General features: G+C 41.2%; 1 protein-coding gene across 6 annotated transcripts in view; it reads left to right on the top strand.

The window, feature by feature from the left end:
- hyou1.L (hypoxia up-regulated 1 L homeolog) overlaps positions 1-13,966 on the top strand; it is a 32,368-nt gene extending 18,402 nt beyond the window's left edge. For 5 of the 6 annotated variants that reach the window (XM_018225841.2, XM_018225840.2, XM_018225843.2 and 2 more), the window contains 11 exons: positions 210-270; positions 681-763; positions 8,971-9,120; positions 9,471-9,649; positions 9,778-9,865; positions 10,092-10,214; positions 10,874-11,007; positions 11,172-11,256; positions 11,350-11,599; positions 12,287-12,373; positions 13,448-13,966. In XM_018225841.2, coding sequence (XP_018081330.1) covers positions 210-270; positions 681-763; positions 8,971-9,120; positions 9,471-9,649; positions 9,778-9,865; positions 10,092-10,214; positions 10,874-11,007; positions 11,172-11,256; positions 11,350-11,599; positions 12,287-12,373; positions 13,448-13,506 — 1,299 coding nt within the window. In that variant the 3' untranslated portion in view covers positions 13,507-13,966. Of the gene's footprint in view, positions 1-209; positions 271-680; positions 764-8,970; positions 9,121-9,470; positions 9,650-9,777; positions 9,866-10,091; positions 10,215-10,873; positions 11,008-11,171; positions 11,257-11,349; positions 11,600-12,286; positions 12,425-13,447 lie in introns of all 6 variants that reach the window. The other variant, XM_018225847.2, reaches the window with a different exon arrangement.
- The last annotated feature ends 206 nt before the right edge of the window (positions 13,967-14,172 follow it).

A 14,172-nucleotide genomic window follows, 5' to 3' on the forward strand; every position in this document is an offset into this window, starting at 1 on the left:
TTACTTGTGTAGTTGGCCCTTTTAGTTTTTAAGAGCATTTGTGAAAAGAATGGCACGTACAGTTGTAACTTACCCAGCTATATTAAAAAAATCTATATTAAAATCTCAGCCACTGTATGTTATTAGAAACCCAGGAGAACAGAAATACTGTTATTTTTTTTTTCATTTTGTTTTGTCTTTACTGACCATCTGGCTTTGTTTGTGTGCAGGTTGAAGCAGTGTTTGAGACTGTTGTTGATGAGAAGCCAGAGCAGGAATCTACCTTAACAAGTAACTAACTTTTATATATTCTGAGCATCCAAGATTGTAGCAGTTTTCCTTTAGTAATTTATTTCCTGGATAAGTGACGGAAACCCAGTTGAGGGCTATATAAAATGTGTTAACCTTACAATTAACCTTTGGTGTGTGACTTTGTATTAGCAGCAGTGTAATATAGGCTATAAATATGACGGCACAGACCTGTTGGCCAGGCAAGGTGGGTCAGCAAGTTACAAACCCGCAATGGAGACCACCGAGCTAGCTGATAAATTAGAAAAATCTACATGGCGAAGCCTAGTATTGTGTGGTGTATTATCCAGCCATATTTATACAGAATAATAAATATACCCCTTAGAGGAGTTGTTGGTTTTGTTATACCAGTTCCCATTATGTAAATCATATTCAGTACTGTTTATCCTCAGAACTTGGAAATACCATATCCAGCCTGTTTGGAGGTGGAAGTTCTGTCTCTGAAACTAAAGAGAATGCTACAGACTCTGTCCAAGTGAGTAATCTGTTTTTTATGTTTGTTTGTTTTTTATTTTTATACTTCTGGTTAAAAGCAGTTGAATAGAAGGTTTGATGTGGTTTGTAGTTATGATCATAATTCTTGGATTTATGAAGACTATATTAGTGCACTGGAGCAAGATTAATTTGGTCAGTCAGCAGTAGTCTGTAGGTATCTGTAGGTTCTGGCAAATGCCAGAGGGGCTGCTGTAAGATGCCATAGAATATCACTATTTATTGGTCTGGTGGGGGTGGCTGTACTTGGAATGCCAGAGCCTATTTTAACTCCCAGTCTTTTTAAGCAACAGAAAAGTAATATTAATATTTATCCATCAAATTATCCATCAAATAGTTGATGCTTATTATTTAAAAACATAAACATTTAGGGGCAGATTTATTAAGGTTGTCTTTTCCACAAAAAATTGGATTTTTTGATACTCACCGTTAAATCCATTTCTCTGTAGTCGAAAGGGGGACACAGGGACCGATGGGGTTAAGCTCCATCCTCCAGGAGGCAGGACACTTGATAATTAATTAAGGGGCGTGGCCTACTTGGCTTAACCCCGCACACTGTGCTCAACAATCAGTTTGTTCCAAATTTAACTATATGTGTAACTGAACATTATAACCGATTAATAACTATGACAGAATGAAAGAAAGGGACTATCCTGGACACGACCATCTGGTCAACGGCTCGTCCGAGGGCGGGAAGCCCTGTGTCCCCCTTTCGACTACAGAGAAATGGATTTAACAGTGAGTATCAAAAAATCCAATTTTCTCTGTTGTCTTAGGGGGACACAGGGACCGATGGGGACTTAACAAAGCAGTCCCAGAACAGCAGGGTGGGACGAGCCAATGAACGTAATTAATGTAGAACAGACTGCAACACCTTGCGACCGAAAGCGGCCTCAGCTGAAGATGTTGTGTCGAGTCTGTAGAATTTAGTAAAAGTATGAGCGGAGGACCAGGTAGCCGCTCTGCAGATCTGATCCAAGGAAGCAGCATTGCGCCATGCCGATGAGGCTCCCATTGCTCTTGTGGAATGAGCTTTGACACCCTGTGGTGGTGTCCTTCCTTTAGACAGGTAAGCTTGTCTGATGGTTAGTTTGATCCACCTGGCAATGGTTGTCTTGGAAGCTGGAAGACCCTTACGAGGACCAACCGGAAGAACAAATAGTGTTTGAGATTTCCTAAAGGGCTTTGACCGTTCAAGGTACCACCGAAGTGCTCTGACAACGTCTAGCTTGTGGAGACGTCGTTCTTTGTCATTCTTGGGATCTGGACACAATGATGGGACTATAATTTCCTGATTAATGTGGAAGGATGATACTACCTTGGGAAGAAATGAAGGAACTGTTCGTAAAACTGCCTTGTCCTTGTGGAAGACCAGAAATGACGGATCACAGGATAGAGCACTCAGTTGAGACACCCTTCTGGTAGACGAAATTGCCACTAAAAACACAGTCTTGTACGTGATCCAGGTATCAGAAATTGAATGCATCGGTTCAAACGGTGGATCAAGCAAGGCCTCTAGCACCAGATTGAGATCCCAACCTGCAACAGGCGGATGAAATGGAGGACTTACATGTGTCACTCCTTGCAAAAAGGTCCGTATGGTATCATCTGTTGCTAGCCGGTGTTGGAACAGAATAGACAATGCCGATATCTGTACTTTCAGTGAACTGAGTTTGAGGCCTAGTTGTAGGCCTCGCTGTAGGAAGGAAAGTATCCTAGGAATGTTGAGTTCCAGAAAAGTAAGTCCGAGTTCTTCACACCAAGTGAAATAGGAAAACCACACCCTGTGATAGGACTTGGAAGAAGTCGGTTTCCGTGCTCTTAGCATTGTTGATATAACTTCTTCAGTTATCCCCTTTCTTCGCCAGATGGATGCCTCAACAGCCATCCCGTCAAAGCGAACAGTCCGGGATTGTGGTGTGTTACTGGGCCCTGGCTGAGCAGGTCTGGTCTGCACTGAAGCCGGATCGGTTGGTCTATCGACAGTTCTTGTAGATCTGAGAACCATGTTCTTCGAGGCCAATAGGGAGCTATCACGATTACGGTGACATCGGATTGTCTGATCTTCTCGAGGACTCGAGGTAGCATCGGAAGCGGAGGGAAGATGTACGCCAGGTTGAATGACCAGGGTTGAGTCATGGCGTCTACCCCTGCCGCTAGTGAGTCTCGGGATCGAGCAAAGAACGTGTGAACCTTTCGATTTGTTCTGGAGGCCATCAGATCTATTTGCGGTTGGCCCCAGAGATTCACTAGCATCATGAAGGCTTCCGGATGAAGTTCCCACTCGCCCGGTTGTACCTGATTGCGGCTGAGGAAATCTGCTTTTGTGTTGGACACACCTGGAATGTGAATGGCCGACAATCGGACTTGGTTGGTCTCGGCCCATCCCAATATCAATTGTGCTTCCTTCAGTGCTGCTTTGCTGCGTGTTCCTCCCTGACGATTTATGTACGCCACTGTGGTGACGTTGTCGCTTTGTATGCGAACTGGTCTTTGGTGAAGACGGTGAGACCAATGTAGTAGCGCTTGTTTTACGGCCCTCAACTCTAGGATGTTGATGGGTAGTTTGGATTCCTCGAGAGACCATTGACCTTGTGCGGATAGGTTGTTCCATGTGGCCCCCCAGCCTTTTAGGCTGGCGTCTGTGGAGATGACATTCCAATTTGGAGTCGCCCAGGATTGGCCGTTGGTCGAATTGTCCGTGATCAACCACCACTGGAGACTCTCCCTTGTTGCCTGAGAGAGACGTATTACTCGAGACAAGAGACCTCCTTTCCAAGCTGAGAGTATGTTCTCTTGTAAGGCTCGTAGGTGAATCTGTGCAAACGGTACCGCCTCGATGGTCGACACCATCAGTCCCAGTACTTTCATCACCATGTGGACTGTCGGCCTCTGGTGTGAGAGCAGTGATTGTACTTGATCTCTGATCTTGTATTGTTTCTCTAGTGGAAGACATACTATTTGTGTCATTGTGTTGAATTCCAGGCCTAGGAATATCATCTGGTAGCTGGGTTGTAAATTGGACTTTGACCAATTGATGGTCCAGCCGAAGCTCTGCAAAAGTCGAATTGCCTTGATTAGATCCTCCTTGGCCTTCTCTTCTGATCTGGCTTTCAGAAGAAGGTCGTCCAGGTATGGTGTCACCGATATTCCTTGTAGGCGTAAGGTTGCTGCCGATACCGCCATGAGTTTGGTGAACACCCTGGGCGCTGAGGACAGTCCAAACGGAAGTGCCGCAAACTGAAAGTGTTGGTTCGCAAAGGCGAATCTTAGATATCTCTGGTGAGGAGCCCAAATCGGAACATGGAGGTATGCATCCTGGATGTCTAACGACATCATGAGCTGTTCGTGCTCCATTCCTCGTATCACTGAACGAAGTGTTTCCATCTTGAAGCGAATGGACCGAATAAACTTGTTCAACTGTTTGAGATCTAAGACCGGCCTGAAGGACCCGTCCTTCTTCGGTACTATAAACAGATTGGAGTAAAACCCCAAGAATCTCTCCTGCTGTGGCACTGGTATAATTACCCCAGTGTTTTCCAGCTTGGTAATGCACTGTAGAAAGGCTTGAGTCTTCTTGGGATGAGATGGTACTCTGGACATAAAGAATTTCCTGGGGGGTAATTTTGTGAAGTCGAGGTGATAGCCTTCTGTGACTATTTCGTTGACCCATGCATCTGAAGAGTGATGGATCCACACCTCCCGGAATCGTAGTAGTTTGCCCCCTATTTGTTCTAGCGATTCCGGAAGAAATGCCCCGTCATGCTGAGGCAGACTTGTCTCCTGTGGGTTTGTTGAAGGTTTTGTTGGCCTTCCATGGAGGACGGCCCTTATCATTGGTTTTGCTCCGAAAGTGTGAACGTTGCGGTGGACTGCTTTTACGTGAGTAACGTCCGCTTTGGCCACGAAAAATTTTTCCACGTCTAGCTGTTCCTGTGGATCTATTCTTCGCCTGAGGGAGAAAGGTGCTTTTCCCTCCTGTTGCTTGTGAAATTATTTTCTCAAGTTCCTCTCCAAATAACCGTTGGCCCTTGAATGGCAGCGAGGTTAGAGATTTCTTGGAACTCAAGTCAGCTGACCAGTTTTTAAGCCATAATGTTCTGCGTGCCGCTATGGACAGGGCTGATGTTCTAGCAGTGATCTGTGAGGTATCAAGGGTAGTGTCACTGAGATAGGCTGCTGCTTCTGCAATAGTTTGAGCAGAAGACACTAGGTCAGTTCTGGGTACTCCTTCTTGGATGTCCTTGACCAGTGATTCCGCCCATGCTTGAATAGCTCTGGACACCCAGGCTGATGCTAAGCTGGGCCTCAGGGTTGAACCAGAAGACGAGTAGATTGCTCTTAAGAACCCTTCCAGCCGTCTGTCTGATGGATCTTTAAAAGCAGCCGCGTCAGTTACTGGCAGAGTGGTGGATTTTGACAGTCTGGATACTGGAGCATCCACTACTGGTGGATTTGTCCACTTCTCCACTACTTCTTTGGAAAAGGGATAGGTTTTTGAGAACTTTCTTGTAGCTTGAAACTTTCGTTCTGGATTGTTCCATTCGTCTTGTATCATATCCATCAACTGCTCGTGTGATGGAAATACTATTGTGGATTTATGTTGTCTCTTGAATAATCTAGATGTTTCAGTTTGTTTTGGTGCTTGTGAAATATTGAGAATTTCGATCACCCCTTTAATGATTTTATCCACATCATGTTGGGAATCACGGTCTCTGTCACCTTCTTGATTCTCCTCTTCCTCCCCCGAGGACACATCTGAGGGTAGAATTTCGCCTTCTGACTGGGAAGAAAGCTGTTCAACAGACGACTCGTCTGGGGATGCATCCGCTAGGGTATTGCCTTTGGAATCATCAGAACGTTTGCGTTTGGTGCTTGGTCTATGACTGAACTTAGCCAACGCCTTTCCTAAATTATCTGCAATGGCTGGAAGCCCTTGTAGAGATGCTAGGGATTGTGAAAGCTGAACTGCCCAGAGAGGGGCCGCCATATCTTGCGTCCGGCTGGGCCCTGGCTGGTGTGGGGGAGTTCCTGACTCAGTGTTCTCTTCTTGTGCCCCAGTTGGAACAAGGTTGTCCCCTGAAGCTGCTGAATTAGCTTGTCCCATTGAACAAGGTCTGCACAGCGGTTCACTCTGACCCCCCGCAATTTTTGTCTGACATTTTGTACAAGTAAAATAGGTTACCTGTGCTGTGGTGGGTGCTCTCCCCCCCGCCCTGGTAAATAGACCCACTGGCCTACCTTCTGCCATGGAATCACCTGAGAGGTGAGACAGTGTGCAGGGCTGAAACAAGTAGTAGCTACTGTAACAGCAGATATCTGTGCTTCAGCAGATATAACAACAGGCCAATATGGTTCCGTTTCCACTTCCCTGCACTTGCTAGCACTCTGGAGTGTGTTGTGCGCTCCTGTTAGCGTGTTCCGCAGCGTTAGTGGAACCAAAATGGCCGCTGGAACGCATTTGCGTTCCACTGCGGACCGGATCCAAAATGGCGCTGAGCGCCAAAACGCCGCGACGCCAGACAGCCTCAGCCCTCCTCCTAACATGCGCCATACACGGAGCCTCTGTTGGAACTCCTCCAGCAAGGTATTACCCCAGTGTTTTCCTGCTTAGCTTGCCTATGGGGAACAACTAGAGGATAGAGAGATATATATATATATATATATATATATATATCCTCCCCTAGTGAGTCAGACAAGTGAAGCTGATAGAAGGGCAGCTGCTAGGTGCGGCTGGTAAGGAGGGAGGGGGGGGGTAAGAGCCTGTGATGAACGGAGCAACAATAGCATAATGGCCATTGTAGAAACCATTCACCTACTGTACATTCACTGCGGCCAGACCCTCTGTCGACCCAATGGACGCAGGCACTGTCTGGGTGGTCGTTATAGCTATTACGCTAGGAAGTGACCCCGGTGAATTATCCATGATGGGGGTTAACCTTGAGGATGCAGGCAGCCCTGCTCCAGGTTTCACCCCGGGTGTCAGCGAATCTGACCGTAGAATATTTCCCACTCTAGGGAAGTCCATCCTCCTGGTAGCAGGACACTTGAAAAACTGATTGTTGAGCACAGTGTGCGGGGTTAAGCCAAGTAGGCCACGCCCCTTAATTAATTATCAAGTGTCCTGCCTCCTGGAGGATGGAGCTTAACCCCATCGGTCCCTGTGTCCCCCTAAGACGACAGAGAAATTTGAGGTTTTGAGTTGTATTTTTTGGTCTAAACTCAAATTTTTGGGTAAAAAATTATTGAATTATTGATTTATTATACCCCCATCCCTGGAAATAGCTTGAATTTGAAAATACACCATCTAAAACCTGTTGAAGTCATGTAGGAGTCAATTGCAGAGGTCTCTTGAATCATTTTGAGGATGTTACTTTTTTTCTGAGGGTTTTGCTCAAAAACTCAAATGATTCAAGTGTTTCGGGACTCGAACTCCCAGAATCGGATTTTTGACATTCAAGTTTCATTCTTAAATAAGATACCATTCGAGTTGTGAGTTCATTTGATTAAATATTGTCCAAAAGGATCAGCGCAGCTCCCATTGACTTCTATAGGACCTTGATAACTTTTACCTGGTGAATTTTTGCATTAGACTTTTTCATGGTTTTTACACTCGATAAACCTCAAATTTTTAGAGCTTTTAAAAATAAAAAAAAAATAGGAAAACCACAGATTTTTAGAGATTGGGAAAATATAGAAATTTGGTTGTTTGTAAATTGTCCCCATAGTGAACCACAGACTGAGGAAGTTGTAAGGAGGGCAAAAGAGGATTCACTAGGGGTTGAGGATGAAAGGACAGACTTTTGAAACGAGAATGCAGTAGAAAAAAAGTGTACAAAATGGCACAGCAACCCAGGAAGTATGTATTGGCGGAGGGGGTGGAGAGCAGCTTCAAAAATAGGAGAGGAAAATGAAAAACTAAATGGGGAAAGTCTCCCAGGGAAAGAGAGGAGAAGGTAGAATAAACACATCATCATGGTAAGTAGGTAGCAGGAGAGAGAACAGACTAGAGAGAATTCTCTCATATTACATTGAGGGAAAAATGTCTGATGCGCTGTGATGGGAATAGTATATATGCTACATGTTGAGCTGTGTCCATTTAAAAGGCCAAACATTGGTCAAATTAAAGTTGAGGCCTAATGCTTGCACACACCTGTGCTAACACTGCACTTTTATGTTACTATAAATTGCCTGAGTTAAGTCAAATTTTATAGTTTATTTCTATATGAGGCCATTTCATTGTACAGTTATGGGACCTGTTATCCAGAATGCTTGGGGCCTGGGATTATCTGGATATGGGTCTTTCTGTCATTTGGATCTTCATACCTAAAGTGCTTAAAATAATTACACTTTGCTGCCATTTAGTGGTATTCCTTTTCAAATGCTTAACTTGAACCAGGATAGCCTTCCAAAAGTTTATTTAACGTGATGTAATTCTGGATCAAATAAATAGAAAGTCAGTGAATTATTAGTCAGAACAGGTTTCGCTCTGACATAGTTGGCCATTTTAAATATATTGCAAAATATGGACAAACATTGCTTAATTTGTTTAAAGAGCAGGATGTTCTTGTACCTTTTCCACAAAAAGTCCTATTTATATAAAAGTGCAGTAAACATTTGCAACATTCGTTTAATGAATATGACTTGTGCTAAACATACCTTTTATGAAATATGTATGTATTTGCTATTTCTTGCACTGAACTTTAAGGGCTGGTTCTTCCAAGTTAATAAAAACATATCTGTCCACTGTAAAGCCCTCTGTATAACGAGTTACTCCATATTTGAAAGCCTAACGGGCTGTAGCTGGGAGAATGGAGGGTTTTCTTTTAAAGAGGACTTCTCAGCAGACTCAAGATTTGTTTTGATAGTGCTTGGAAGACCAAGGGATACTTGAAGCTTACTTTTAGAGTTTTGCCCTATTTAGAGCAAGAAATAATATCTTCAGTTGTGTGGCAAAAACCTCTTTGCACACCTTTTATTGACATGAAATTAATGTTGGTTGTAGCAAATAATATACCTTGTATCTATCCTAGCGCTGCACTGGCTACTGGTTCATTTTAACAACTTAAGGCCTAAAATGCATATTTTTAATTTCTTATATCTCAGAACTATTTTCAAGATTCATGGTCGGGAATGCTTTCTATATGTATTCATCTTGACTGTTATAACTGCAGTTTTTTTATTTCCTAGGAAGAAGATGAGGTGCCAACTGAACCTACAAAAGAGGAGGAACCGGAGACTGCAGATTCAACTGATAAACAGCAGGATAAAGAAAAAGATACCACAGAAACTAATGATAAAGAAGAAGGGAAAAAGGAGGAAGAAAAGGCTGAACCCCAGGTAAATAAATTTTCCAAATATTCTGAATAAAACAAAACATGCCAAAGAATATATTGTTAACCTCAACAGATGCCAAAGAAGTTATTTATAAGCGACTTACCTGGTGCCAGCTGTGACATAGTATTTTAGGATGAAAAAGGCTCATGTCCATCAAGCGGTCACAGCATGAATGATTTTATTTATTTATTTTTAAATGTTTATTTGTTGGTGAACATAACAGTATAAATATAATTGTTTCTAACATATTTCTTTATTTAAACTTCTGTCATTTGGTTGTTCTTTCCAGTTTTTTTGAATGAATGGTAATTTAAGATTTTAGGATTTATTAATAAATGTATTTTTCAATTCAGGAAGGAAAAGAAAAACAGGAGGATGGCAAGGAAGAAGCCTCTGCAAAGGCCCCAGAGGAAGATGCCAAGAAACCTACAGCCCCTAAGAAGCAAAAGTTGGTGGATGATATTGGTGTAGAACAGACACTAAATGATATTCCAGATTTCATTGAAGAGGAGCTAAAAAAAGCTGCCAAAAGGTGTGTATCAATACTGTTGTTTAAAAGAATGAAAATAAAAACAGGCATATTGAAACTCTTTACTGTGTTGGTTACAGAAGTTTTTGAAAAATCAAACATCTGTTACATTATATTTATTCTTGCTACAGACTTCAGGAACTAACGGAAAGAGACTTTAATAAGCAAGAGCGAGAGAAGGCTGCAAACAGCTTAGAAGCATTTATTTTTGAGACCCAGGTATTGTTGAAAGCAAATTATATTCATTTTAAAGAGAAAGTAAAGTCTTAATAAAACATAGGACTTGTTAATATAATTAATTCAAAATTCTCAAGAAATGTATTAAATATTCACCTTACTGAACTAAACTGTTACAGCACTTGTTGGCACTAAGGTAATATTACCTTAGTCATTATTGTAATAATACATGGAAAAGGTTTCTCAGAACTTGCATCTGTTCCTACAGGATAAACTCGACCAAAAGGAGTTTAAAAAGGTTTCCACGACTGAGCAAAGAGAGGAGATCTCTACTAAACTAAACCAGGCTTCCACCTGGCTTGAGGAAGAGGGATATGCAGCAACCACAAAGGTAAAATTGCATACATCAGCTAAAAATCCCCCCTTAATTATTATATGCTAGGAGGTATGATGCTAGTCTTTGAAGAGCGAAAGAAAACAAATTTGAATGTGTGATGCTTGTTTTTTTATATAGAGATGCATTACACATGATCCCATTTATAGTAAAGCTGGCATTCAGGCAATACTGGCATAATGCATTTTATTACCCATAGCACCTTATTATAAGGACTATTTTCTACAGTATTGGATCTTGGGTAGCCATGACCTCCACAGCATGGAGACCCATTTTTGTGTCCTATGACTTCTTTAAGCTTTCTGGTGCTTTTTATTTGGCTTATATTAGAAGTTGCTGCATATTGCCCCTTTAAGTGTTTTGCGCTATACATTATTTTATTAATTACAAAATATGCCTGGTTTTCCAAACCAAAAAAAATATTATACTAACCAGATTTACAAAACCGTATCTGTTTTATGTGTAATGTTTTTCTTGTTGTTTCATTTGATTTTGACTGCTTCCAGACTTATGTAGCATCATAAAATGTCTTCAAGGATAAAAGCAGACTGCCTACTTTTCTATTTGCCATACATGTTCTGCAGCTTCTTTTTCCTGTGTCTTGCTTTACAGACAAGTGACACACATTTTAGAAATATTCCTATTTTTCCCTTCAGGAACTAAAAGACAAGCTGTCTGAACTCAAAAAGTTATGCAAGGCCTTATTCTTCAAGGTGGAAGAGAGGAGAAAGTGGCCTGACCGGCTAGCAGCCCTTGACAGTTTACTGAACCACTCTAGCATCTTCCTAAAGTAAGTTGCTAGAAATTGTACACAACAAATAAGATAATTGGGATGTTGGTAAAAGGAAACGATTGTCCTGGGCATGGTTTATATAGCAAGAGAACCACAATTTTTATGAATATATTTTATGTTTGTATGTTCCGTCCTAACTTTTCTGTCTCATGACTTCCCAGGAGTGCAAGAATGATCCCAGAAGATGATCAGATTTTCACAGACGTAGAGTTGGGGGTTTTAGAGAAGCTCATCACTGACACCTGGGTAAGGGAACTGTATGCTTTGGTAATTTGTTACGCCATGTAATGTGCCACACACATTAAGCTAATATGTATTTATAATCTTCCATTTTCCCAGACTTGGAAGAATGAAACTTTGGCTGAACAGGCTAAGCTGTCGCTTACTGAGAAGCCAGTACTTTTGTCTAAGGATATTGAGATAAAGATTGGAGCACTTGATCGGGAGGTGCAGTACTTGCTCAACAAGGCAAAATTTTCCAAACCCAAGCCTAAAAAAAAGAACAACACCACAAAACCTGAGAACACAGAAAAGAACGCTACAGAAACTGAGGAAAAGATTATACCTCCCAAAGAAGAGAGTACACAAGGTAAACAAGAGTAACATTAAAGGGGTTGTTCACCTTCCAAACACTTTTTACAGTTCAATTGTTTTCAGATTGTTCCCCAGAAATAAAGACTTGTTTCAATTACTTTCCATTATTTATAGTTTACTGTTTTTCCAAAATCTAAGTTAAAGTTGAATGTTCCTGTCTCTGGTGTTTGAGTCTGGCAGCTCAATAATTCAGGAGAAGACTCTGAACTGTTACAATTTTGATACATTTCTCAGCAGCATCTCTGGAGTATTAGCAACTATTGTATAAATTCCAATAGCTGCCTGTAATGAAAACCAGAGATTATGCTCAGCAGGGACAAATAAGAAATGTATCCACTAAATATATCCATTTAGAACAGTTTACAGGGTCGCGACTCACCCCCCCCCCAAGAGCTGCTTTAGAAGGTGAAAAATTACACTTTACACTTTAGAAAACCGGTGACACATAGAAAATAGAAAGTAATTGGAAAAATGTGTTATTTCTGGTGATCTATTGGAAAACAACTAGTTGTTTGAAGGTGAACAACCCCTTTAATAGCATTTGTATGTTTCATAATCACTTATTATGCTTTTATCCTTCTCCTTTCTTCTGGAGTTTAACATCAATTAGTCTAATTGAAAAGCAAGAAACAAACTGCTGACCTTGTGCTGACATTTTTTTCCTCTTTATATCACTTTTCAGAAAATGCCAGTAATCCAGAGCCTGTAAAAGAGCCACCAGTAGCAGAAGAGAAGACAGAAATTCCAGAATTAGAAGGGTCAGAAGCAGGTAATCCTGGGCACGCAGAGGAATTTTAAGGCCTTTGTCATTTAGAAAGACGTGAGTACATTGTAGTTAAGTCTTGCAAACTGACAGAAGAGCATGGGAATACTGTTTCCTATGCTCTTAGATATATTTTAGATATAAAGTACCAATAAGAGGCCAGAGAAAATTAAAGTGGGAATCAAAGGTATATAAAGTTATATAATTGACTACATCCTGTTTCATATTGTAGCTTAGGCTACTGGCACACCAGGTGAAGAAAACCCAATCCAAGTGGATCTGCTGTAATTGTACTGACAGGCATGTTGTCAGTCTGTGTGCACGTGGAACAAACGTATGCATTTTTGTGCCAAAATCTGTTCCGTGTGTGTATACATACTTGAAAATAAATCTAATTAACCAAAGCTGGCAACATTAGCAGAGCCCCATCAGGCGGGGAAAGGCAAGAGTATTGTTAGGGTCTTGATCAAAGCAGTGGGGCTAGAGTAGGTCAGTAGGGTGGGGCTTCTTGCTAAAGGCATGGATGGATTAGATGCAGGATTTGGAGGAGCAGGCAGCCAGACAGGTGTTTGGGCCCCACCATTCCACATGGCAGGCATGTCTGAGTGAACACGCCCTGGAAAACCAGCCAGGTATTGGTGTAATCAGGCTACTTATGCAAGACCAAATTGTATAAATCTACCACACTATCTCATAGGATGACTCCACAAATATCAATCCCTCTGTTTTTCCACTGTGTCTACTCACATTAGATTGCAGTTGCACGTACAACCAATAACATTTGCTTTAATTTTCTATCTTTGGTTGCTAACTGCACCCCAATTTTTTTTTTATATCAGCCCTTTGAGTACTTGATCAGTTTAAGTTTCCATTTTCCCTGTTTAAATCAATGTAAATTTGGCCATAGACGGTTCGTAGTGAGCTCTATTGAGTGTCTTTTGTTAAAAAAAAGATACAGTTTTAAAGTAATCCTCCCCCTTATATATGTCTATTTAACATACTCTGCCCACTATTTAAACGTTGATATTCTGGCAGACTTGTAACTATTTCCTATCTCCTACCTTTATCTTCTGCCAACAGATGCCACATCACAAAAGCCTTCAGAAAAGCCAGATGAGACCCACAAGACTGAATTATAATTACATCTCTCCTTCCTCTGCCTGTGTTGGCACACACATATTTATTAACATTACTTTTTTGTAATGGACCTTAATGTTTTCTGCCAACAGAACTGTGTTTTCTTTGTTTTCCTTTGTTGTTGTTGTTTTTTTTTTTTTTTGGAAAACCGTACTGAAGATGTAAATTTCTGTCCTGTGGAAGAGCACAGAAGAGCAAATGTTCTTTGTGTACCTGCTGGTGTTTTATTTAACTTTTCCATCAACTGTCAAATATTCTCATTAGGCTACTAAAGTAGTGCCCAAAGCAAGACTATCTCTTAAATCCAAATTCAACCAGTCTCTCCTACAATACTGGGTTATCTTTGCAGTAGCCATCCAGGAGAAACAGGAAGTTATACAAAAAGAAGTGGCACGTATGGCTTGACGTTCTACAATTTCTAATTGTTTGAAACCTGACAAAATAAATGCTTATTTAGACCTATATTGGTAATTCACCTCTAAGTTAGCTTTTAGCATTTTATAGAATACCGAGTAATTTGAAACTTTTCAATTCGTCATCATTTTTTTAATTACTTTCTCTCCAGCTTTCAAATGGGGGTCACTACTTCCAGCACAAAAAAATATTTCTCAATGAGGCTGCAATTTTATTGTTAATGTTTGTATTTATTACATACCATTCTATTCAGG

Source organism: Xenopus laevis, chromosome 7L (genome assembly GCF_017654675.1).
Source record: "Xenopus laevis strain J_2021 chromosome 7L, Xenopus_laevis_v10.1, whole genome shotgun sequence".
In the NCBI taxonomy this organism is placed as follows: Eukaryota; Metazoa; Chordata; class Amphibia; order Anura; family Pipidae; genus Xenopus; species Xenopus laevis.